The following is a 25,365-nucleotide window of genomic DNA, read 5'->3' as shown; positions in this document are numbered from 1 at the left end:
CTTGAAGATATTCATTCGTGTCCACTGTCTCCAGATGATTCATAAGGACTTTGCGAGCTATGCTCACCTCTGCTGCGCTGTCTAGCATTGTCTGAGCCCATTCCCCGTTTTTCAGTTGTGTCCTCAGTATTCTCGGCATTGTTAACTACCTTGATACTGGCTACCTTCTTTTTTGGAAATTGTAATTTCTTTTTTAGTTGAGCAGGTTCCTTGTCTTTGGATTTGGCTTGCTCTTCTGATCGTCCTCTTCTTTCCGATTTCTGCGAGGAATTCTGAAAAGATTGAGAGGGACGCGTATCAATGTCTTGATATCTATCAGGTTTTTTAATATTAGCCCTATTTCTAAGGTTATATCTATTCCCAGAGGGGTCACTCTGCGGTGACCTCTGTCTTCGGTTTGGAGATTTCTCTCTTCGCCTAGGAGACCTTCCTCTGGACTGGAATTTCTTTTCTTTAGGATTGGATTGTTTGTTTCCATCCCAGTTCTTTTTTGGTGAATTATTATTAAAAAATATTTTTTCTGGACTTTCAGTCAGTTGCGGTTTTACTGGTATTCCACCTAGACTATCTCTACCTAGTTCCTCATAGGATTTTTCTATGATTCTGGCTATTTCAGCTGGTTGGTCTGCTATAGCTGTCTCTTTTAACCTCTGGCGGATCGCCACGTTTGCTGCTTCACCTTTTATGTTGGCTAATAGTATAGCCGAGACCTGCTTGAAGTCTTTCAGTAATTTCATACCAAGAGTTAAAGCGGGTTCTGGACCGTATTCGTCTTGAATTTGTTTTAGCACATCTGGTATTACCGAAATGGATGGAACACCGTGCGTTTTTGTGTAGATGGAAGCAAAGACTGTACCCCAAGTGTCACAGTCCTCTATGTGTGGTGCGATTCCCATTGGGAGACATATAGTCAGAATCCTGTGCTTTTCTAGCGGGGTGGTGTCAGGAAACACCGCCTCTATTTGGGTAATTTTTTGTGCCAACCAGAATGGTATTTGTTCCCGTTTAGCTGGAACTTTACCTAGGCAGGATTGGATGTTCTGTGGTGTGATTTTATTTGTGTTCCCCTGGTGAGGGGTCAGCTGTGGAAGTTTAATAGCTGGCTGAATTGTTGAAGTCCGCATCACATACTGTACTAATTGTCTATGAATTTTTATTAATTGTTTTAGTTGTACTAAAAGATCTGCTGCAGGCATTCTTTCGAAGTCTGGGTGTGGTGTGTATCCGGCTAGGACCGGCCACGTTGCTCCTGGTCTACCTAAAGGACCGAGCCTGGTGATGTGATTATTATGTTTTAGGGCGCCATCAAATAAGAGCAGATGCTCTTGGAATTTGAGTGGTACTTCCACCTCCTCGAAAGGAGTGTAAATGTCTGGTGGAACCTCTATTTTGTAATAGTGGAAGTACTTTGTTACAGCATTTGCTGCTGGAAAATGTATCCATGTATAGTATACCTCTGTCTGCCGATACTCGTGTGCCTTAATTACGAATATGACTGTGCCACCTCTAGGTGTCAGTCCATTTTCTATAAGTTTTAGAGTTATAGATCTCCTTTTTAGGACCGGGATGAGTATTATATCCGGGTCTGCTGTTTGCATGGTAGCATCAGCATCTGCGAGTTCAGTTGCTAATCTAACTGCCTCTCTTTCTCCATCACTGTCTCCCATTTTACCGACAGGATGGTTATTTTGTTTGTTTGCAGATCAGGTTTCTTATGGAAACAGAGATAAGATGCACAATATTTTGGAACAGTGTATCCTTCAACGTTGACTAGACCAAGAACCATACATAGGAGTTCCCTCCTGCGAGGTTTTGGAGGATATAACCTTTCACCCACTCCAGACGTCTTTGGAGTATAATGGAAAAAGGGGTCTGAGTGAGAAAGCACGACTGAGTTACTCTAAATGTCTTACGTTAGTTTTATCGCCCTTTCCAAACGCGTTGGGCGCCATGTAGTGTAGCTCCTATCTTCCCAATAGGCTCTGCGCATTGGAATAATACCTACAGCAGTAAAGGCCTAGGCCAGAGGTTAACTAGGTCTACTACTGTCGATACTAGACTTAAGTTTTGGGTTTGCCAGCTAAGCTCAGAGTTCGCTAGAAACTTTCTCGAATGTTCAGGAAAGAATTACCTCCCCTGATTAGACAAGAAGGGATTTAGTTTCTGACAACCATAGAACATGACAACTTTGCTCTCCCCTAATCAAGAGTCAATCTCCAGAGTCGTGTGAGCACAAGGCAATTATTTTACTCAGTCAGTACGTGCATTCTTAGTCTCATCAGAATGTAGAGAAAAGGAAGAGACGGGCGTGTTCAATAAAAAGGTGGTATTTATTGATCAGTCTCTTTTCTCATACATGAGAAATGGATCGATATTATTGCAATACTTATAGTTAAGTAAAGTGCATACATTTAGAAGCAATAGTATAAAATAATACTGTAAAAACATTGATATGGTTTCTGAGCCATATGATGTTTAAAATGAATAAAATATATTTACATACACATATACATTTGACTAAACGTACTCAACTGGTGTTTCTAAATATGCCTACCCCGTGTACCTGACCTAAGTCTAATACGTGGGCGGGAATAGAAAGTTACAGTTTAAGTTAAGTTTGTTTTTGCCAAGTGAATAACTAAAGAATTCTCTGCGAGGGGTTATTCAGTTCTGTACCTGGAAGTTAGGATGAATGAGGAATGGTATCTCTTTCTCTGGTATCGATATTCCAGGCTGCCTGCGAGGGCCACCCAGAAACGCCGGGGCTGGATTCTCGGCAGGAGAAAGCAGCGCGTCTCTCAGCGCGTCAGGAAGGCGGGGCTGCTGCCAGCGGGGTCTGCTTCTGCTCTCGGCTTCGGCAAGTATGGCTGCTCCGTCTCGTCACCACGCGTGTGTTTGCATAGGGCAAGATCGGTAATATTTATACCTTAAAGGTGCCGAGATTGACGTAAGGATGGACATAGATACGTCAATAAAGATGTCATACGACTTGCTCGTTAGCACATTCTTTACTAAAGTTCTCTGTGAAATCAAAACAATGGCCGCACGGATTGTCCAGGTTGTCATAGGTTTGATTTGTTATGAGAACGTCGTATGCCTTATCAGGGGCTGGAGGAATGTCGCTTGTCTAATTAGATCTCAAGCGTTATGACCTAATCAGATAACACGTTCCTGTGCCGTAGTGTGACTGCGTCAGATAACGGTATCTGCATCATGGGGGCTTGTCTTGCCTCATGGGCTGACTGTTAGTTAACTTGATAGTTAGTTTAACCAGAATAGGGTCAGGAATAGGGGGATCGATTCAGAACCTATAGGAATACATGACACCTCCTGACCCCTTGGTCTATTTGTATTACTGTATTACTTGTATTATCGACTCACTTGACTGTATACGTTCCCTCTCTGCATATCTTATTTTATACTATTGACGTGCCTATCTGACTTTGCACCCTTTACCTACACCACCTCAAATATTACCTACTGTTATACTACTGATTCTCCTGTGTGACTATGCACCCTGTACTCTCCTACCTCAACTATGCCTATCTCTATGCTATTTACAAAAGTAGTAGTATGTACTTTCATATTATTGGCGTACCTGTTTGACTATGCACCGTGTACCTACACTACCTCAACTATGACCTACCTCTTATTTTGACCTACCTATGTAACTTTGTAACTATGCATATTGTACCTAACTACCTCAACTATTACCTACTATTATGCTTGTCCTTGTCCACCCCATGTCCTTGTAAAGCGCTCTGATATCTGCAAAGATCTTGTTCGCGCTATATAAAACTTTGAAAATAAATAAATAAAATAAATGTTGATTAGAGTACCCTAGTAGTAGAAAGAAGATGGTGATAGTGCTCTGGAAAGAGCGTTTCAAGGGAGAAATGTACTGATAATCTCACAGTAAATAGGTACATGGTTAGAGAAGTGAACAACCATGGCAGGTCTTTCAAGCAAATGGACAAGGACTGAAACAGTCATTTCTGTGAAATGTACTGCAAAGGTGTGAGTGGAAGAAGCAGAAGGATTTGCCCCTATGGAGTCTTCTCACACTGAGAGATGACAGAATTGATAAGGCGTGCTTCACTTTTCCAAGTATAGACTTTAACTCAAGCACACACACCATTAATGCAAACCAAAATCCAGATACTACTCCCAAAAATTTAAAAAGCTCACCTTGGTCTGGACAGTGAACTTCACCTTGTCTCGCTCGCTGACGGCATCAGAGATTTCCACCTGAAGCGAAGAGTCATTATGAAGGTCTACGGACACCGAGCGGATCTGGAAGAATGACAAAAGGTAGAGTTTTAAGCACTGAAAGAGGTACACATAGACCACAAGGGAGGGAGGGATCTCCCTTTTTCCATTGGAGGGAATGTGCATGTCCTGAAGGTCAGGGTAAGTGCTGACTGGTCATAGGCAACACTTGACACTTATAAACAATGCAACATTTGGGCATTAATACAAGTCAAGTCAACCACTACTGGGGCCCTGTTATTGGATGCATCGCATTTTCCTGGATTGTGCTGGGATCCACCTTTCAAAAAGTACACCCAGCGCACTCCAGGAAAATGCACTGTATTATGATGAATGTGCTGCCCCCAGGTAAGCCGCAAACTTGCACTGCTCCCAGGGCAGCACATTAATGTGAAAAAGGGAGTGGCTGCTTTAAAGTCACTCTGTGTTTTCACAGTGCAGGCAGCAACCCGCCTGCACTTTTAGGGGATTAGGGATTCCTTTGCAGGCAGGTGCTGTCAGTGACTGCACCCGCCTGCAAGAGGATCTCTGGGGTGGTCCATGGGACCACCTTTTCCCCACCAGAGGGCTGCAATCAAGGAGCTTTTAGGTGGCGCCCTGTTAATGCACCTTCTGAGAGCTTCTTTGGCTCGGCACCCGCGTCTGTAATATGGCGGGGATGCAGAGGCAAAGGGATTCCCTCATTTGCATGAGGCCATGCCCTCTGAAGATAGCACTGGCCCTTTAAGTGTGACAGCGCTATCGGTAATACTGAAGGGGCCGTACAAGCGTCTGCAACCCCTCTTGTAATAACAAAATGCCTCAGTGGCAGGCAAAACGGGAGCAAACGCCCATTGCGCCCCCAGGGCCCTTGTATAATACAGCCTCTGGTGCTTTAAGATGCTTGAAGAGAAGCAAGTGGTTTACAGTGTAGACCAATGAAGTGCTGCAGGCCAGGGGTACCTGAACAGGTTCTTGGTTGAATGGCAAGGTCCTCTAGCTAGCCTAACGAGTCAAGCAATTGCTAGGCTGATGGTTCCTGTGCAACATAAACAGGAGGGCTTATAATTGCTACACAGAATATATTCCAGAAACCAAAACAAGTGGTCTATAGGAGGGGAAAAGTAAAGTGGGACTTAGAAGCTTCCATATGTTCGGCATCCTGACCAATCCCCTTGATTTAAGCTCTTTCTCAAATCCATATTCCAGAAAGTTGGCAGCATACAGTCCCCCCTCGAAGACCTTAGACACTCACCAAACCAGGAAAACCATCTTCTAGAAGAACAACATTCCAGCCCACCCAACTCAATCAACTGACATCAAGTAGAAAAAATAAGGGGGGATTGGCTCCGGTATAATCACCATTCCTGACCCGCTTGGATATTCAGGTTATCGTTCCCCCATGAGAAATGGCACATATGGCAAATATAAGAATCAGCCGTATTTAATGAGATCTCGCAGTCTGGAGATTATCACAATACCGGTCCTGACAATGGATCTCTCTAAACCGCTATAAAAACGAGATACTGAGATTGTCAATATTTTAGTTTCAGAAAGCAAAAGGAGATTGTTAAAATTGTTTCTTTGTGCCATGAAGAAGCGACTAGATAATCAATTGTTGAAAAACATGTTTTGGCAGTTTTGATGGTTGTAAAATATTTAGAAGTCAAAAAAACTATATTTGAATTTCTGAAAGGAATAATCATTGACGAGCCAATAAAAGATCCAGTGTTGATTTCTACCATCGAGTCATATTCTTTATAACTTCAACCCATCTTTCGAAACAAGTGATGACACTATTGAGCCTTGCCCTTCTGGATTAATAGTGCCAGGGATGAAAACAATGGATAGTAGCATATACTAGGTTGTGCAAGCTGCTGATCCTATGGACAAACATCCACATGGTGGTTAGCTGTGCTCTCTGGTCAGTTACTAAATCCCTGCATTTCAGCCAATAACTCTCACTATTGAACATATGCCGCAAAACGGTGCTAGTGCAAATGGTTACTTCACATGCCTGTGGTAGTAGCGGTAGAGAACTTGTAAAAGCAAGAGTGCTACTAGGGGAGTGGTAGAGCTTTCAAGTTAAAGCCCCTATAGTCAGCTTCAACTCCACGCCCACCGTCTGTTCTTTGTTTTAACATTGCCCTGAAACCACCTTGGGCTAGAACCACATGACCTGCAATTCAGGCAGCTCTTAAAAACGGACTAATTCAACTTCTCCTTGGATTAACCTCAAATATGGTGGTAGCGAGTGAGGCTTGCTGAACATGGACCGCATGTCATGCATAGTGCCTGGGCGTCTGGCGCAATAATGTCCCACCTGCAGACCGGGGCGGCGTCGACATTTGCCCACTCCTCCGTGTCAGTAAACCGAGCGGCTGGGGTTCGCTGTCCGGCAGGGCAGGGTTACAGAGGACAAACTGGACTCCAAACTAGACTCTGTACTCATAGCGGGTACGTCCCTTGAACACATGTGCACTTCCTTTGAGGGCCACATAAACAAAATCACAGTCGACTTCACCCACGAGCACTCAGATCATCACAAGCTGACTTACAAGGTACACAACATTGGAGCAAGAACTGGCCACAGTCCCCCTGATGACCCTGAGCGCAGCCCTGGCGTTGCAGCGGCTAACGGCATGTGTGAAGTCAATGGAAAGAACAGGGGAGGATGCAGAAGGCCGCTCCCAGCGTAGCAGCGTGAGGCTGTTGGGTCTGCCCAAACGAGTAGAAGGAGCGGATGCAGTGGCATGTACTGAGACATGGTTTCGTGAGCTACTGCCAGCAGGTGCACTCGCACCATTCTTTGTTGTGGAGCGGGCCCATCGAATGGCAGCAAGCTATTCGCTGCCAGGGACAGGTTCAAGACCCTTTCTTTTCCACCTCCTCCAGGGATTGTGACACTGTCCTGAGGGAGGTACGCAAGCTGTGGGAGGTGAAAGTGGATAACGCCACAGTTATTGTCTTGCCTGACTATGCCACGGGGTGCAGAGACAGAGGGGCTCATCTCTAGTGGTTAAGCGATGCCTCCAAGAGTTGAGCATCAAATTCTCCCTCTTCTTCCCATAAAGGCTGTGAGTGATCTCAGATGTTGATACGCAAATCATTGACACTGCTGAACAGGTCTGGACCTGGCTGCAATCTACTGGTCGTCAGGTGCTGCGGACAGGGAGTGAAGGGTCTGCTCAACAAGCTGTCATTCATGGAGCTAGTCATACTGGCGGCATTGGAGGAGCAGGTGCCCCTCGACACAACTACAAGCCACCCCCAATCTGGAGTAGGTTATACAAGAGAGGCAGAAGGCCCTGCATGCGGCGGCGTGATGCGCAATCGCACTCAGAGACAGGATCCAGATACTTCCCCTGAAGGCTCCCCCAGTGACATGGTCAGCCAGTGCGTAGTCCTTGCAGCCCCCGGATGTGACACCTCAGGGGACAGATAACCTAATTTAATGTTGACTGGTTGTGCGTCTCTCCTTTCATGGTTACAGACAGCTGAGGAGAGTCTATGGCTTTCTGCGGTTCCTGGTCTCCAGCTTCCTGTTGCTGAAGTTCTGGTTTACTCAAGTCAGCACTTAGAGGATATCAGGTCCAGTTGTCACCCAAAGGGAAAGGAACACTTGTACAGGTGAGCGATGCATGTCAGGGGTGATGCTGGTGGTCTCCTTGGTGCTCTGAGCTGCAACGGCAGGAGGTCCATGGCGTAGTTGCCCTTGCCAAGGATGAATTGTGGGAGTTCTTCTATTATCCGGGCCTCATTTATGAGGCCCTGGAGGCACTCTTGCAACGCTGTAACGTCACTTGTTTGACGATCTGGTGGTGCAATATGCCACAGCCTGTTTACAAGGCTACGTAAAGGCACTTTGTGTGGCATTTCATGGTCTTGAAAATATGTGCCACTTTCACGCATTAAACAATGTGAAAGGGGTATTCAATGGGTGTTGCTGTGGGCGTTCCCACGCTAAACCAATGGAATCTGAAGCATTCCCAGTTTTACGAGAAAACATAAACCTTCGGAATGCGTCACAATCTAACAACACCCCATGGGTGGCGTTCGGGAGGCAGTACATGGATAAATGTTTTCTTTTCTCCTCTTTTTTTCAATTTTTCTATCTGTGCAGCATTCTGCAGCACACAGAGATAGAGTAAATACCCTGGATTGATAGGTTTTCTGCAGGAAGGTGTCCCTTCCTGCACTTACTCAACCAACTCTGCAACACAGGCACCCTTGCACCATGGCACAAGGGTGCCTGTGTTGGCGCATGGCAGCCATTGTGCACTAACGTAGGGGAAAAAGACAGGGGGGCTTATTCATGAGTCCCTTGCAACAGTTGAATGCTGCAGGAGGGTCATTTTCTTGTCGTACTTGCAGCGTTTATTTTGAACCACGTTATTCCGTATTTACAAAGTGACGCATCTAGGCATATGCGTGACCTTGTAAAGCCCTGCGCTGCGTAGGCGAGACCTAAAAAGCAGCACGGCTGCCCTGCATGCACTGTGTACAACCCAAACCAGACATTTAAACTCACATCGGATTGTAAAAAAGAAATACAGTAATAACACAGAAACAAATGGACAACCTGTTTGCCTTTGGATTTAAATAAAACAAGCATTGGCAAAGCCAATAGGTCTCAGTAATGCAAGAGCTATTGGTTTAGTTCATTTTTGCGGTGTTGTACAGCACTGTGGTTGTACAGTATGTTTAAAGTTTCATTCTAAATTCCTGTGAAACAGTCATTATTCTGCAACCGGATTAACGGTTGTCTTAAAAAAGTATTATGATGTAGCCAACACTACACTTTTTTATGGGAAGTAGGCGGTGCTTAATTTAGAGAATGGGATGGGTAGTGGTAGGTAATAAGTGAGGTGGATAATTGGTAGTGTGATAGTAAATATGCATCATTTAGGAATTTTTTCCCACAGCTTTGCAAGTAAAGAGAGGTGAGAAGCACATTTTGTTATCTCAAAGGAAACTGAATGCGACAGAGTGTGAGTATAACAGGCAGGTAGTTCCCCGTATATGATAACATGCATGCTTGACTTAAGAATGACTGCTATTTGTCTTTACAAGCACAGCAAAAGAGTGGCCATCAAGCTCGTTTTTTGTCGGAGTGAAGTTGAAAATAAAACTGAGCTTGTGGGTTAGGTGATGCAGCAAATATTGTTTAAACCTGTTTAACTTAACAAATGAAAGGCAACACTGTCCAAGATGGAATAAAGGTCAAATTAAAGCTGAATGTAAATGTTGCCATCTTGGTCGTTTTTTGAACACCCATCAGCTAAAATGAGTGAAGTGTAACATTTTTCCCGTGTACCTTGCACACTCCCTCTTTTTTTGCAGTCACAGGTATTATTTAAAACTGTCTAACAACAACAAATGGTAATCCTATGGGCCGGCAGAAGCCAACTGAATTGTAAACATTTCTCTGCACCATCTAGCCAAGAGCTAAAAATATTTGGCGCATATTTTACGTATCGTGATTTTAACTGTTTAACTGCGGTTTTAAGAAAGAAAAACAATGTTATAAATGACTGGAACACTCATCGGGTTTCTTGAGGCTGAACTATTGGCAAAAATGTCATATTGGAAAATAGCTGTATTGCTCCTCCTGCTGATAAAGCCCGGCCTTCTGCTTCTGATGGAGAGAATGATACGCAATTGCGCTTGGATTGATGTTCAGAAGACACCCCTTAGTTTAAGGGTCAGCTAATATAAGGGCGCAAAAGTAAGAATAGGTGTGTAGAGTGAGGACCGTGGGAAGGAGCTGAACTCCCCAATCTAGTGCATGAACCGAAATATGTTTTCATATACAGAACTGTGCTCTATGCACATGCAGTGAAAATGCAGTGCGCTTCTATTGGGAGAAATATGGCCACCTATGCTTTGGAGTAGCAGGAAAGATTTCATTGTAGCATTTATTTGCAGTCTGGCTGCAAAATTATGCATCACTTGTATTGCAAACAGTAGGACAGAAGTAGAATTTCTGGGAACTGATAGGGAACGACTGGAAAGCGGACACCCTCTGGCGTCAGGGGCGAGATGGTAACAAGCAATGACAGGGGTGAGTGGGGGAAAGGGACGAAGCCAGGGAAGCAACAGTTAAAAATTGAAACCAAGTGCACGAGCAGCAACTGCCTGAGCCCAGCTCCCACAGCTGATCTGGCAAACTCCTGGGCACGTGCCCAACCTCCACAGTAGCCTGGCTTGATAAACAACATGCCTCGTGAAAGGAGCCTTGTTGCTGTTTGTGCTCCGCATTAACAATAAATTAAAAACGTGCTGACGGAGTAACACTGCAAAGCATATAGGGACAAGAAACATTGAGGGAGAGAAGCCATCGCTGTTCACTTATTGACCGCAGGCTGGAAACTCAGGCGAAATAACAAAAGAGAATGGGGGCTTTCGTGAGGTAGGCGTGGGTGGGAGGAGACGGCGCTTGTAAAAACCCAAGTACGCATGTGGAGTGCTCAAACTCAAAGAAAAAAGTACCTCCAAAAACAGGAGCAGTGGATGGACACAAGTACTTGGTCAATGCTCTGGGGGATGGTTAAACACAATAAGAAGCATGACCCATGCATGCTATGGACAAGTGGGGATAAAGGATACGAGAGAGACAGTGGAGCGAGCAAATGGTAAGCTAATGGGCGGGCTGAAGCCCACAGATTGAAAACAACATGTCTTCTAGCTGAGACCTATAAATGATATTGGAAGATAAATGTTAAGAGAAGTTTCTTTTCTGTACATAGTGCTTTGAAGATGTTCATAATACAAGGCACGGAAATTTGCTATCTTTAGTGCTAAAAAGGGCAACATTTGGTACCACAACTGCTGCAAAAAACACAACTTGTTTTTTATAAAAAAAAACATGAAAACAATTAAACTGAAGGCTATAACGCAGAAACCATGTCAACGGTTATGACAACTGAGTGAGTTTAATGTATCAGCACCATGGATCTGTGTTTAATGCCACGGTCACGGGTTCAAATCTTGATTTAACCACTCAGATTTCATCCTTCAGAGGTTGACAAAATAAGTTGACTTGCAAAACAGTTAACATATGTTGTTTGTCAGTAGTACCAACAGAGGTAAACAGTGTGAATGTGCACTACTCAAATATGCCTGACATATCTATATTAACACATAACAAACTTATGCCATACTTAAAGTTAAGCTTTCTCCACAAATTGCTGCTATGGCAAACGTGAAGTGTCTCTCTCCAGAATATTTTCTTGGTGATTTAACTTTGTCTCCAATTAGCAGGGCCGGACTGGCCGTAGCGGGCACCGGGCAATCCCTCGGTGCGCCACACGGGTGGGGGGCCAGTTTGGGGCCCCTGGGGGCCACTTTTGTTACAGGGCCGTATTTGCAGCATAGCACTTTGCCAGGGCCGGTTTTGGTTCCCAGTCCGGCCCTGCCAATGGGTGGACATTAGCAACTATACATGTGATCTTTTTCTAAGCAAAAGTTGATATTTAACTGCATGCATTATGGTATCTATTCTAGCGCTCTCCTCTCCACCCCATGCGTATGCGCAGCTGCACTAACCCCACCTTGCTTTAATTGTATGGTTCTAAACTCACAAACCTCACTCAAGATGTCCACTATAGTCCAAACTTCAAACATATTTTTTTTATTTGGTTTTCACACTAACTTAATCTAAACCTTGGGTGCAAAAGCAAGCATTACTGAGAGTGTGGTAACTAGCCAGTGCCTCAGTTATTTACATAGGAAAATGTTTGATTTATTTCTGAAAGACCAGATCATTTTTGATTTATCTGAAGGAGATCTGACGTTTAATCCGAAACCTAGGGTTCTGGAAGCAGAATGACAACCCCCCACTGCAAACTGTATTTATCTGTAAACCAGAAGAAGAGAATGATCTAAGATGAGATTTTATTGTAGCAAATATTATGAATAGGGCACAGGGTGTTAAATATGATTCTTTGTCCAAGCTCAGCCAGTGAAGCCTACACTTTAAAACCATCACAGGAACATTTTTCTTTAGCTTACAGACATGTTTTACCTCATATTTCTGAGTATTCTAGGCAACTGCGAGGCCTAAATTCAGGCGATAAAAGTAGTGAACCTAGCTATAAAGCACGAGAAAAAAGAAACTGTGAACAAGGCTCTAGCAGGATAAATCTATTAAATTCCATTCAAATGAAAGGTCAACATATTCTTTGCAACCTCTATGGTACAAAAGTCACCATATGGGATTACATTGTTAGTATTCTAATAATCTGTATTACGCTTTTTATTAGATGCAAAGAAGCCACTGACAACAAAGTTTACTTATTCAAATTTGTTTACATACAAACAAAGCGACAACTGATTGAAAAGTCATGAAGCATATCAAAAAAGTAACTGTTACTATGAATCAAGACAAAGGTCAAGGACAACAATTTGTATCTAGATGGACAGTGTGACCACAAATGACAGACAACGGTCCGTTATTAGGGTGAAAAAAAGAATTGTCTCCAGGTAAGAACGCCTAATTCCAATAGACTTTCTCATATAGTGCCCAAATAAATTGCATAAAACTCTGACTACTGCATTGGTCTATAATAACATTTAAATTTGGTATTTGTTCTTTTTTGGCGTAGATCCTGGATGATCTAGGTCGACGTGTTTCGGCCTTGTGCTAAGTGACCTATTCAGGAGTTTGCGGAACAAATGTGACCCAAATATCTAATCAGTATGGGAAAGCTCTCGAATGAATTTGGGTCGCAAAAAAAAGGGAAATTAGAGTGCCGTCATAATACACCTCTTAAAATTAGCAGTGAGGTGCTGGCTTCTCATATGGAAACATCCTCTGGTGAATGGGTAACGTAAAGGGCCAGAGACCCAAGTTGCACGATCGATCAAGAGGGTACCTCAGGAGCGTGGTGGCTAGTGTGCAGGTCTTTGGCCAGGGTTTATTGTAGAGTTGAAGTAAAAATGAGTGGAATGCTGTCGGTAGCAGGTTTTGGTCGCAGGTGTGGTCCACAATCCAGTGTGTGAAGAAGCACCTCAAAAAAGCATGAGCAAAACTGTAGCGCATGAATCTCTTGGAAGGAATGGGAGAATTTTCCTGTGTCTTCAGAAACCCAAGCAGGGGTTAACAGCAGAGGAAATAGGAGGGTCAAAGGGCAACTTTTCATAAAGAATCACAATAATTGTTTTGATCTTATCCACAGGCATTGATGGGTCACCCATGGATGAAGGAAGTAAACAGCTACTCTTGTGAAGTTTCTCTCCTTAGAAGTAAGAGCTCTAGCTTGTCAATCAATCAATCAATCAGAGTACTTGTAGAGTGTGCTACTTACCCACGAGGGACTCAAGGTGCTGAGGGAAGGGGGGGTGCTGCTACTGCTCTGCCGTATGTGGGTAGGGAGGGTGTTCCAGGTCTTGGCGGCGAGGTAGGAGAAGGATCTGCCACCGGAGGTTGTTCGTTGGATGCAGGGGACAGCGGCGAGGGCGAGGCTGGCGGAGCGGAGCTGGCGGGTGGGGGGGTATAGAAGCTGAGCCTGCTGTCAAGGTAGGCTGGTCCGGCGTTGTGGAGTGCTTTGTGTGCGTGGGTGAGGAGCTTGAAGGTGATCCTCTTGTCGACGGGGAGCCAGTGTAGGTCTCTCAGGTGGGGGTGATGTGGCTGCGGCAGGGGATGTTGACGATCAGTCAGGCGGAGGTGTTTTGGATGCGTTGTAGTCGTCGTAGGTGTTTGGCTGGGATTCCTGCGTAGAGTGCGTTGCCGTAGTCCAGTCTGCTGCTGACGAGGGCCTGCGTCACCGTTCTTCTTGTTTCGGTCGGGATCCACTTGTAATTCCTGCGGAGCATGCGGAGGGTGTTGTAGCAGGAGGAGGAGACAGCGTTGACCTGCTTAGCCATGGAGAGGGAGGAGTCGAGGATGAATCTTAGGTTGCGTGCATGGTCAGTGGGTGTTGGTGCTGTTCTCAGTGTGGTCGGCCACCAGGCGTCGTCCCAGGCTGAGGGGGTGGGTCCGAGGATGAGTACCTCCATCTTGTCCGAGTTCAGCTTCAGACGGTTGCTTCTCATCCAGTCGGCAACGGCCTTCATTCCCTCTGGAGGTTGGTTTTGGTGATGTGTGGGTCCTTGGTGAGAGAGAGGATGAGCTGGGTGTCGTCGGCGTAGGAGATGATGTTGAGGTTGTGATGGCGGGCCACTTGTGCGAGGGAGGCCATGTAGATGTTGAACAGCGTCGGGCTGAGGGATGAGCCCTGGGGGATGCCGAAGATGATGTCGGTGGCTTCTGATTGGGAGGGTGGGAGGCGGACGCTCTGGGTTCTGCCAGAAAGGAAGGACGTGGTCCAGTCAAGGGCCTTCTCCTGGATTCCGGCTTCTCGGAGGCGTGGCTTTAGAGTGCGATGGCAGACCGTGTCGAAGGCAGCCGACAGGTCCAGGAGGATGAGGGCTGATGTTTCGCTGTTGTCTAGTTGGCGCCTGATGTCGTCTGTGGCGGCGATGAGGGCTGTCTTGGTGCTGTGGTTTCGTCTGAATTCGGACTGGGACGGGTCCAAGATGGTGTTGTCTTCCAGGTGGCGGGTCAATTGCCTGTTGACGATTTTCTCGATGACCTTTGCCGGGAACGGGAGCAGTGTTAAGGTTTAGGAGGTTTTGGTGCATCCATTGCTGGACAGTGCACAAACAATCATTCAAGTTGGCTGAAAGAAGTGGTGCTTTTTGGGTCAGCTGAGCGATGATCTATGTGTCATCCATATCTAAAAATGCATGGCACTCAAATGAGTGGATAAAGTGTAGCAGAAGTTGAACTCAGACATTGAATTGCATCAGGGAAAAAGAGGGGCCTTGCAGCACATCACAGTCAATCACATCGCATTGAGAGAACCCCGTCAGTAAGGATATAAACCAATTACAGATCATACTTTCAAAGCAAGATTTCAAAGATTTCCCCACACCTCCAGCTGCCTCTAGCTAAATCACCCCCTCACAAGACCTTTGCAACAAGGACTTAGATTTCATTAGTAACAAAATCACCTTCATATACAGCAACTTAGACCCTGAACCGGGTGTTGAGACAGAGTATCGAGTTGGAAATGTCAACCTACACAAATATCGAGTTGGAAATATTGTGATTGAGAAAAATCGACAGAAAGAATATCGTGATCAAGAATATCGAATTTAAGGTTAGAAATATATATTTTTTAAATATAGAAGTCATTAATATTGTTTGCAAAAATATAATTGTTTAAAATATCGATTTTTTAATTAGTGTTATGTATTTTAGTTAATATTTTAAATGTATGAGATGTATGTTTTTGTATAAGTATTGTTTATGTTTTTTAATATATGTTTTACATTTTTAGTAGTAATCAATTTTATTTTAATTACATTTTGCATTTTGTGGTTCCATAGTGGGTTGTGGGTTTAGGGGGAATAGGGTGGGAAGTAATTTAATTATAATAAATTAATGATTATTTTGTATTTTTTTATTTAGATTTTATAGTGTTAACTGTGGGAAGTAATTTATTTCTAATTATTAATTGGTTGTTAATTGATATTAATTAATTGATAATTAAATATGGTAATTGTGTAATTTGTTTTAGTGCAGGTTGTGGTATTTATATAGGTAAAGGGTGGGAAGTAATTTATTTTTGATTAATTAATAATTAGTTGCTAATGTATATTAATTAATTGATTGAAAATGAATTATGGAAATTGTGTAATTAAATTTAGGTGCCGGTTGTGGGGTTTATAGGGTAAAGGGTGGGAAGTAATTTAGGTTTAATTATTAACTAGTTGTTAATTTATATTAACTAATTAGTTGCTAATTAATTATGGTAATTATGTGATTGTTTTTATGTGTGGGTTGTGGGGTTTGTGGGGTAAAGGGTGGTTTGTAATTTATTTTTAATTAATTAATTCTTAATTAAAATTAATTAATTGACTGAAAATTAGCTATGTAGATTGTGTAATTAATTTTAGGTGTGGTCTGTGGGGTTTATAGGGGTAAAGGGTGGGAAGTAATTTATGTTTAATTAATTCTTAATTAATATTAATTAATTGACTGAAAATTAACTTTAAGTTTTACCCCTCTGCTATCCTACACTTTCCCTACTGTTGCACTTATTGGAGCTGGAATAGTACATTTTATCCTGCCCCTAACCAACACTTTCCCTACTGTTGCACTCACTGGAGTGGGTATAGTAAGTTTTACCTCTCCGCTATCTAACTTTTTCCCTACTGTTGCACTGACTGGAGTGGTAAATGTAAGTTTAAAGATTTTTAAATAGTTTAATATTTTAATTTATAATAGATTTTTTTTTAAATAGATGTTATGTTATTGGCATTTATATATACATGATATATATATATATATATATATATTTATATATATGTGTATATTTTTATATAATTTATAAATTATAAAATAAATTACAATTAATAGTTTATCAATTGTTTTAAAGTAAATGTATATATATATATTGATTATTATGTATGTGTGTTTAAATGTTTTTATAATTATGTTTATTTGTTATATTTGTTAAAATATATATTAAATCCACTTTTTTAAGATTACATGTATTATTTATTATTTTATTATATATATATATATATTTTGTACAAGTATATTTTTAACATCAATATTTCTGTACTTACCTGTTTAAGTATAGGGAGTCCATATTTTTGCATTCTATATTTTTTCATCGATACCGGGCGTGTCATAGACTTCAAATATAAAGGAGATACTTGTACCAGCCACTCACAGTTCACCTTTCCCTGAGGAAGAAGGCCAGCCCTTCGAAACGCGTCGGACAATACAAGTTGAACTTTTGACCTCTGTAATGGGGGTTCCCTCCTTGACCCTGAGCGAATCAGTGTGCTGCTGCAGAATAAAGCTGCTGTACTGCTATCCCCGCGAGTGTGGTGTGTTCCTTGAACAACGAGCGGCTATCTATACAACGGATCCATCACCGTTTTACCGCACCCGCCCTTAGAAGTGCACGAGCGCCTTGATGGAAAACGGAGCCTGGCAGTGAACCTGCATGCGCCCAGCACCGCCATGATGCCAAACCGGGAAAAGAGCCGTAAATGGAAAATCATCCAGATTGATGAGAATACGGAATATTCCGCCCTCACTTCTATTACCGGGATGACGCATGGCAGGCGAGGGGGTACACTACTGGTGGTTTTTGGCAGCAACACAGGCTCAAGACAAGGGACGCTATATGCTGTCACACCGGGAAGGCACACAAGTACCAGAAGACATCGCGACATCTGCCCTGCCCGATACCGGGCGTGTCATAGACTTCAAATATAAAGGAGATACTTGTACCAGCCACTCACAGTTCACCTTTCCCTGAGGAAGAAGGCCAGCCCTTCGAAACGCGTCGGACAATACAAGTTGAACTTTTGACCTCTGTAATGGGGGTTCCCTCCTTGACCCTGAGCGAATCAGTGTGCTGCTGCAGAATAAAGCTGCTGTACTGCTATCCCCGCGAGTGTGGTGTGTTCCTTGAACAACGAGCGGCTATCTATACAACGGATCCATCACCGTTTTACCGCACCCGCCCTTAGGAGTGCACGAGCGCCTTGATGGAAAACGGAGCCTGGCAGTGAACCTGCATGCGCCCAGCACCGCCATGATGCCAAACCGGGAAAAGAGCCGTAAATGGAAAATCATCCAGATTGATGAGAATACGGAATATTCCGCCCTCACTTCTATTACCGGGATGACGCATGGCAGGCGAGGGGGTACACTACTGGTGGTTTTTGGCAGCAACACAGGCTCAAGACAAGGGACGCTATATGCTGTCACACCGGGAAGGCACACAAGTACCAGAAGACATCGCGGCATCTGCCCTGCCCGATACCGGGCGTGTCATAGACTTCAAATATAAAGGAGATACTTGTACCAGCCACTCACAGTTCACCTTTCCCTGAGGAAGAAGGCCAGCCCTTCGAAACGCGTCGGACAATACAAGTTGAACTTTTGACCTCTGTAATGGGGGTTCCCTCCTTGACCCTGAGCGAATCAGTGTGCTGCTGCAGAATAAAGCTGCTGTACTGCTATCCCCGCGAGTGTGGTGTGTTCCTTGAACAACGAGCGGCTATCTATACAACAGATCCATCACCGTTTTACCGCACCCGCCCTTAGGAGTGCACGAGCGCCTTGATGGAAAACGGAGCCTGGCAGTGAACCTGCATGCGCCCAGCACCGCCATGATGCCAAACCGGGAAAAGAGCCGTAAATGGAAAATCATCCAGATTGATGAGAATACGGAATATTCCGCCCTCACTTCTATTACCGGGATGACGCATGGCAGGCGAGGGGGTACACTACTGGTGGTTGTTGGCAGCAACACAGGCTCAAGACAAGGGACGCTATATGCTGTCACACCGGGAAGGCACACAAGTACCAGAAGACATCGCGGCATCTGCCCTGCCCGATACCGGGCGTGTCATAGACTTCAAATATAAAGGAGATACTTGTACCAGCCACTCACAGTTCACCTTTCCCTGAGGAAGAAGGCCAGCCCTTCGAAACGCGTCGGACAATACAAGTTGAACTTTTGACCTCTGTAATGGGGGTTCCCTCCTTGACCCTGAGCGAATCAGTGTGCTGCTGCAGAATAAAGCTGCTGTACTGCTATCCCCGCGAGTGTGGTGTGTTCCTTGAACAACGAGCGGCTATCTATACAACGGATCCATCACCGTTTTACCGCACCCGCCCTTAGGAGTGCACGAGCGCCTTGATGGAAAACGGAGCCTGGCAGTGAACCTGCATGCGCCCAGCACCGCCATGATGCCAAACCGGGAAAAGAGCCGTAAATGGAAAATCATCCAGATTGATGAGAATACGGAATATTCCGCCCTCACTTCTATTACCGGGATGACGCATGGCAGGCAAGGGGGTACACTACTCATGGTTTTTGGCAGCAACACAGGCTCAAGACAAGGGACGCTATATGCTGTCACACCGGGAAGGCACACAAGTACCAGAAGACATCGCGGCATCTGCCCTGCCCGATACCGGGCGTGTCATAGACTTCAAATATAAAGGAGATACTTGTACCAGCCTCTCACAGTTCACCTTTCCCTGAGGAAGAAGGCCAGCCCTTTGAAACGCGTCGGACAATACAAGTTGAACTTTTGACCTCTGTAATGGGGGTTCCCTCCTTGACCCTGAGCGAATCAGTGTGCTGCTGCAGAATAAAGCTGCTGTACTGCTATCCCCGCGAGTGTGGTGTGTTCCTTGAACAACGAGCGGCTATCTATACAACGGATCCATCACCGTTTTACCGCACCCGCCCTTAGGAGTGCACGAGCGCCTTGATGGAAAACGGAGCCTGGCAGTGAACCTGCATGCGCCCAGCACCGCCATGATGCCAAACCGGGAAAAGAGCCGTAAATGGAAAATCATCCAGATTGATGAGAATACGGAATATTCCGCCCTCACTTCTATTACCGGTATGACGCATGGCAGGCGAGGGGGTACACTACTGGTGGTTTTTGGCAGCAACACAGGCTCAAGACAAGGGACGCTATATGCTGTCACACCGGGAAGGCACACAAGTACCAGAAGACATCGCGGCATCTGCCCTGCCCGATACCGGGCGTGTCATAGACTTCAAATATAAAGGAGATACTTGTACCAGCCACTCACAGTTCACCTTTCCCTGAGGAAGAAGGCCAGCCCTTCGAAACGCGTCGGACAATACAAGTTGAACTTTTGACCTCTGTAATGGGGGTTCCCTCCTTGACCCTGAGCGAATCAGTGTGCTGCTGCAGAATAAAGCTGCTGTACTGCTATCCCCGCGAGTGTGGTGTGTTCCTTGAACAACGAGCGGCTATCTATACAACGGATCCTTCACCGTTTTACCGCACCCGCCCTTAGGAGTGCACGAGCGCCTTGATGGAAAACGGAGCCTGGCAGTGAACCTGCATGCGCCCAGCACCGCCATGATGCCAAACCGGGAAAAGAGCCGTAAATGGAAAATCATCCAGATTGATGAGAATACGGAATATTCCGCCCTCACTTCTATTACCGGGATGACGCATGGCAGGCGAGGGGGTACACTACTGGTGGTTTTTGGCAGAAACACAGGCTCAAGACAAGGGACGCTATATGCTGTCACACCGGGAAGGCACACAAGTACCAGAAGACATCGCGGCATCTGCCCTGCCCGATACCGGGCGTGTCATAGACTTCAAATATAAAGGAGATACTTGTACCAGCCACTCACAGTTCACCTTTCCCTGAGGAAGAAGGCCAGCGCTTCGAAATGCGTCGGACAATACAAGTTGAACTTTTGACCTCTGTAATGGGGGTTCCCTCCTTGACCCTGAGCGAATCAGTGTGCTGCTGCAGAATAAAGCTGCTGTACTGCTATCCCCGCGAGTGTGGTGTGTTCCTTGAACAACGAGCGGCTATCTATACAACGGATCCATCACCGTTTTACCGCACCCGCCCTTAGGAGTGCACGAGCGCCTTGATGGAAAACGGAGCCTGGCAGTGAACCTGCATGCGCCCAGCACCGCCATGATGCCAAACCGGGAAAAGAGCCATAAATGGAAAATCATCCAGATTGATGAGAATACGGAATATTCCGCCCTCACTTCTATTACCGGGATGACGCATGGCAGGCGAGGGGGTACACTACTGGTGGTTTTTGGCAGCAACACAGGCTCAAGACAAGGGACGCTATATGCTGTCACACCGGGAAGGCACACAAGTACCAGAAGACATCGCGGCATCTGCCCTGCCCGATACCGGGCGTGTCATAGACTTCAAATATAAAGGAGATACTTGTACCAGCCACTCACAGTTCACCTTTCCCTGAGGAAGAAGGCCAGCCCTTCGAAACACGTCGGACAATACAAGTTGAACTTTTGACCTCTGTAATGGGGGTTCCCTCCTTGACCCTGAGCGAATCAGTGTGCTGCTGCAGAATAAAGCTGCTGTACTGCTATCCCCGCGAGTGTGGTGTGTTCCTTGAACAACGAGCGGCTATCTATACAACGGATCCTTCACCGTTTTACCGCACCCGCCCTTAGGAGTGCACGAGCGCCTTGATGGAAAACGGAGCCTGGCAGTGAACCTGCATGCGCCCAGCACCGCCATGATGCCAAACCGGGAAAAGAGCCGTAAATGGAAAATCATCCAGATTGATGAGAATACGGAATATTCCGCCCTCACTTCTATTACCGGGATGACGCATGGCAGGCGAGGGGGTACACTACTGGTGGTTTTTGGCAGCAACACAGGCTCAAGACAAGGGACGCTATATGCTGTCACACCGGGAAGGCACACAAGTACCAGAAGACATCGCGGCATCTGCCCTGCCCGATACCGGGCGTGTCATAGACTTCAAATATAAAGGAGATACTTGTACCAGCCACTCACAGTTCACCTTTCCCTGAGGAAGAAGGCCAGCCCTTCGAAACGCGTCGGACAATACAAGTTGAACTTTTGACCTCTGTAATGGGGGTTCCCTCCTTGACCCTGAGCGAATCAGTGTGCTGCTGCAGAATAAAGCTGCTGTACTGCTATCCCCGCGAGTGTGGTGTGTTCCTTGAACAACGAGCGGCTATCTATACAACGGATCCATCACCGTTTTACCGCATCCGCCCTTAGGAGTGCACGAGCGCCTTGATGGAAAACGGAGCCTGGCAGTGAACCTGCATGCGCCCAGCACCGCCATGATGCCAAACCGGGAAAAGAGCCGTAAATGGAAAATCATCCAGATTGATGAGAATACGGAATATTCCGCCCTCACTTCTATTACCGGGATGACGCATGGCAGGCGAGGGGGTACACTACTGGTGGTTTTTGGCAGCAACACAGGCTCAAGACAAGGGACGCTATATGCTGTCACACCGGGAAGGCACACAAGTACCAGAAGACATCGCGGCATCTGCCCTGCCCGATACCGGGCGTGTCATAGACTTCAAATATAAAGGAGATACTTGTACCAGCCACTCACAGTTCACCTTTCCCTGAGGAAGAAGGCCAGCCCTTCGAAACGCGTCGGACAATACAAGTTGAACTTTTGACCTCTGTAATGGGGGTTCCCTCCTTGACCCTGAGCGAATCAGTGTGCTGCTGCAGAATAAAGCTGCTGTACTGCTATCCCCGCGAGTGTGGTGTGTTCCTTGAACAACGAGCGGCTATCTATACAACGGATCCTTCACCGTTTTACCGCACCCGCCCTTAGGAGTGCACGAGCGCCTTGATGGAAAACGGAGCCTGGCAGTGAACCTGCATGCGCCCAGCACCGCCATGATGCCAAACCGGGAAAAGAGCCGTAAATGGAAAATCATCCAGATTGATGAGAATACGGAATATTCCGCCCTCACTTCTATTACCGGGATGACGCATGGCAGGCGAGGGGGTACACTACTGGTGGTTTTTGGCAGAAACACAGGCTCAAGACAAGGGACGCTATATGCTGTCACACCGGGAAGGCACACAAGTACCAGAAGACATCGCGGCATCTGCCCTGCCCGATACCGGGCGTGTCATAGACTTCAAATATAAAGGAGATACTTGTACCAGCCACTCACAGTTCACCTTTCCCTGAGGAAGAAGGCCAGCCCTTCGAAATGCGTCGGACAATACAAGTTGAACTTTTGACCTCTGTAATGGGGGTTCCCTCCTTGACCCTGAGCGAATCAGTGTGCTGCTGCAGAATAAAGCTGCTGTACTGCTATCCCCGCGAGTGTGGTGTGTTCCTTGAACAACGAGCGGCTATCTATACAACGGATCCATCACCGTTTTACCGCACCCGCCCTTAGGAGTGCACGAGCGCCTTGATGGAAAACGGAGCCTGGCAGTGAACCTGCATGCGCCCAGCACCGCCATGATGCCAAACCGGGAAAAGAGCCATAAATGGAAAATCATCCAGATTGATGAGAATACGGAATATTCCGCCCTCACTTCTATTACCGGGATGACGCATGGCAGGCGAGGGGGTACACTACTGGTGGTTTTTGGCAGCAACACAGGCTCAAGACAAGGGACGCTATATGCTGTCACACCGGGAAGGCACACAAGTACCAGAAGACATCGCGGCATCTGCCCTGCCCGATACCGGGCGTGTCATAGACTTCAAATATAAAGGAGATACTTGTACCAGCCACTCACAGTTCACCTTTCCCTGAGGAAGAAGGCCAGCCCTTCGAAACGCGTCGGACAATACAAGTTGAACTTTTGACCTCTGTAATGGGGGTTCCCTCCTTGACCCTGAGCGAATCAGTGTGCTGCTGCAGAATAAAGCTGCTGTACTGCTATCCCCGCGAGTGTGGTGTGTTCCTTGAACAACGAGCGGCTATCTATACAACGGATCCTTCACCGTTTTACCGCACCCGCCCTTAGGAGTGCACGAGCGCCTTGATGGAAAACGGAGCCTGGCAGTGAACCTGCATGCGCCCAGCACCGCCATGATGCCAAACCGGGAAAAGAGCCGTAAATGGAAAATCATCCAGATTGATGAGAATACGGAATATTCCGCCCTCACTTCTATTACCGGGATGACGCATGGCAGGCGAGGGGGTACACTACTGGTGGTTTTTGGCAGAAACACAGGCTCAAGACAAGGGACGCTATATGCTGTCACACCGGGAAGGCACACAAGTACCAGAAGACATCGCGGCATCTGCCCTGCCCGATACCGGGCGTGTCATAGACTTCAAATATAAAGGAGATACTTGTACCAGCCACTCACAGTTCACCTTTCCCTGAGGAAGAAGGCCAGCCCTTCGAAATGCGTCGGACAATACAAGTTGAACTTTTGACCTCTGTAATGGGGGTTCCCTCCTTGACCCTGAGCGAATCAGTGTGCTGCTGCAGAATAAAGCTGCTGTACTGCTATCCCCGCGAGTGTGGTGTGTTCCTTGAACAACGAGCGGCTATCTATACAACGGATCCATCACCGTTTTACCGCACCCGCCCTTAGGAGTGCACGAGCGCCTTGATGGAAAACGGAGCCTGGCAGTGAACCTGCATGCGCCCAGCACCGCCATGATGCCAAACCGGGAAAAGAGCCGTAAATGGAAAATCATCCAGATTGATGAGAATACGGAATATTCCGCCCTCACTTCTATTACCGGGATGACGCATGGCAGGCGAGGGGGTACACTACTGGTGGTTTTTGGCAGCAACACAGGCTCAAGACAAGGGACGCTATATGCTGTCACACCGGGAAGGCACACAAGTACCAGAAGACATCGCGGCATCTGCCCTGCCCGATACCGGGCGTGTCATAGACTTCAAATATAAAGGAGATACTTGTACCAGCCACTCACAGTTCACCTTTCCCTGAGGAAGAAGGCCAGCCCTTCGAAACGCGTCGGACAATACAAGTTGAACTTTTGACCTCTGTAATGGGGGTTCCCTCCTTGACCCTGAGCGAATCAGTGTGCTGCTGCAGAATAAAGCTGCTGTACTGCTATCCCCGCGAGTGTGGTGTGTTCCTTGAACAACGAGCGGCTATCTATACAACGGATCCTTCACCGTTTTACCGCACCCGCCCTTAGGAGTGCACGAGCGCCTTGATGGAAAACGGAGCCTGGCAGTGAACCTGCATGCGCCCAGCACCGCCATGATGCCAAACCGGGAAAAGAGCCGTAAATGGAAAATCATCCAGATTGATGAGAATACGGAATATTCCGCCCTCACTTCTATTACCGGGATGACGCATGGCAGGCGAGGGGGTACACTACTGGTGGTTTTTGGCAGCAACACAGGCTCAAGACAAGGGACGCTATATGCTGTCACACCGGGAAGGCACACAAGTACCAGAAGACATCGCGGCATCTGCCCTGCCCGATACCGGGCGTGTCATAGACTTCAAATATAAAGGAGATACTTGTACCAGCCACTCACAGTTCACCTTTCCCTGAGGAAGAAGGCCAGCCCTTCGAAACGCGTCGGACAATACAAGTTGAACTTTTGACCTCTGTAATGGGGGTTCCCTCCTTGACCCTGAGCGAATCAGTGTGCTGCTGCAGAATAAAGCTGCTGTACTGCTATCCCCGCGAGTGTGGTGTGTTCCTTGAACAACGAGCGGCTATCTATACAACGGATCCATCACCGTTTTACCGCACCCGCCCTTAGGAGTGCACGAGCGCCTTGATGGAAAACGGAGCCTGGCAGTG

General features: G+C 46.2%; 1 protein-coding gene across 1 annotated transcript in view; it reads right to left on the bottom strand.

The window, feature by feature from the left end:
- The window catches only part of SNX32 (sorting nexin 32), a 346,690-nt gene that overhangs the window by 237,520 nt on the left and 83,805 nt on the right, over nt 1–25,365 (bottom strand). Inside the window, exon 2 of the mRNA XM_078660710.1 lies at nt 4,189–4,293. Within this exon, the coding sequence (XP_078516836.1) occupies nt 4,189–4,293 (105 nt within the window). The remainder of the gene's footprint in view (nt 1–4,188; nt 4,294–25,365) is intronic.

The sequence above is a fragment of the Lissotriton helveticus genome, chromosome 9 (genome assembly GCF_964261635.1).
Source record: "Lissotriton helveticus chromosome 9, aLisHel1.1, whole genome shotgun sequence".
NCBI lineage: Eukaryota > Metazoa > Chordata > Amphibia > Caudata > Salamandridae > Lissotriton > Lissotriton helveticus.
Note: the sequence above shows the minus strand (reverse complement) of the source record. Positions and strands in the feature narration are given on the sequence as shown.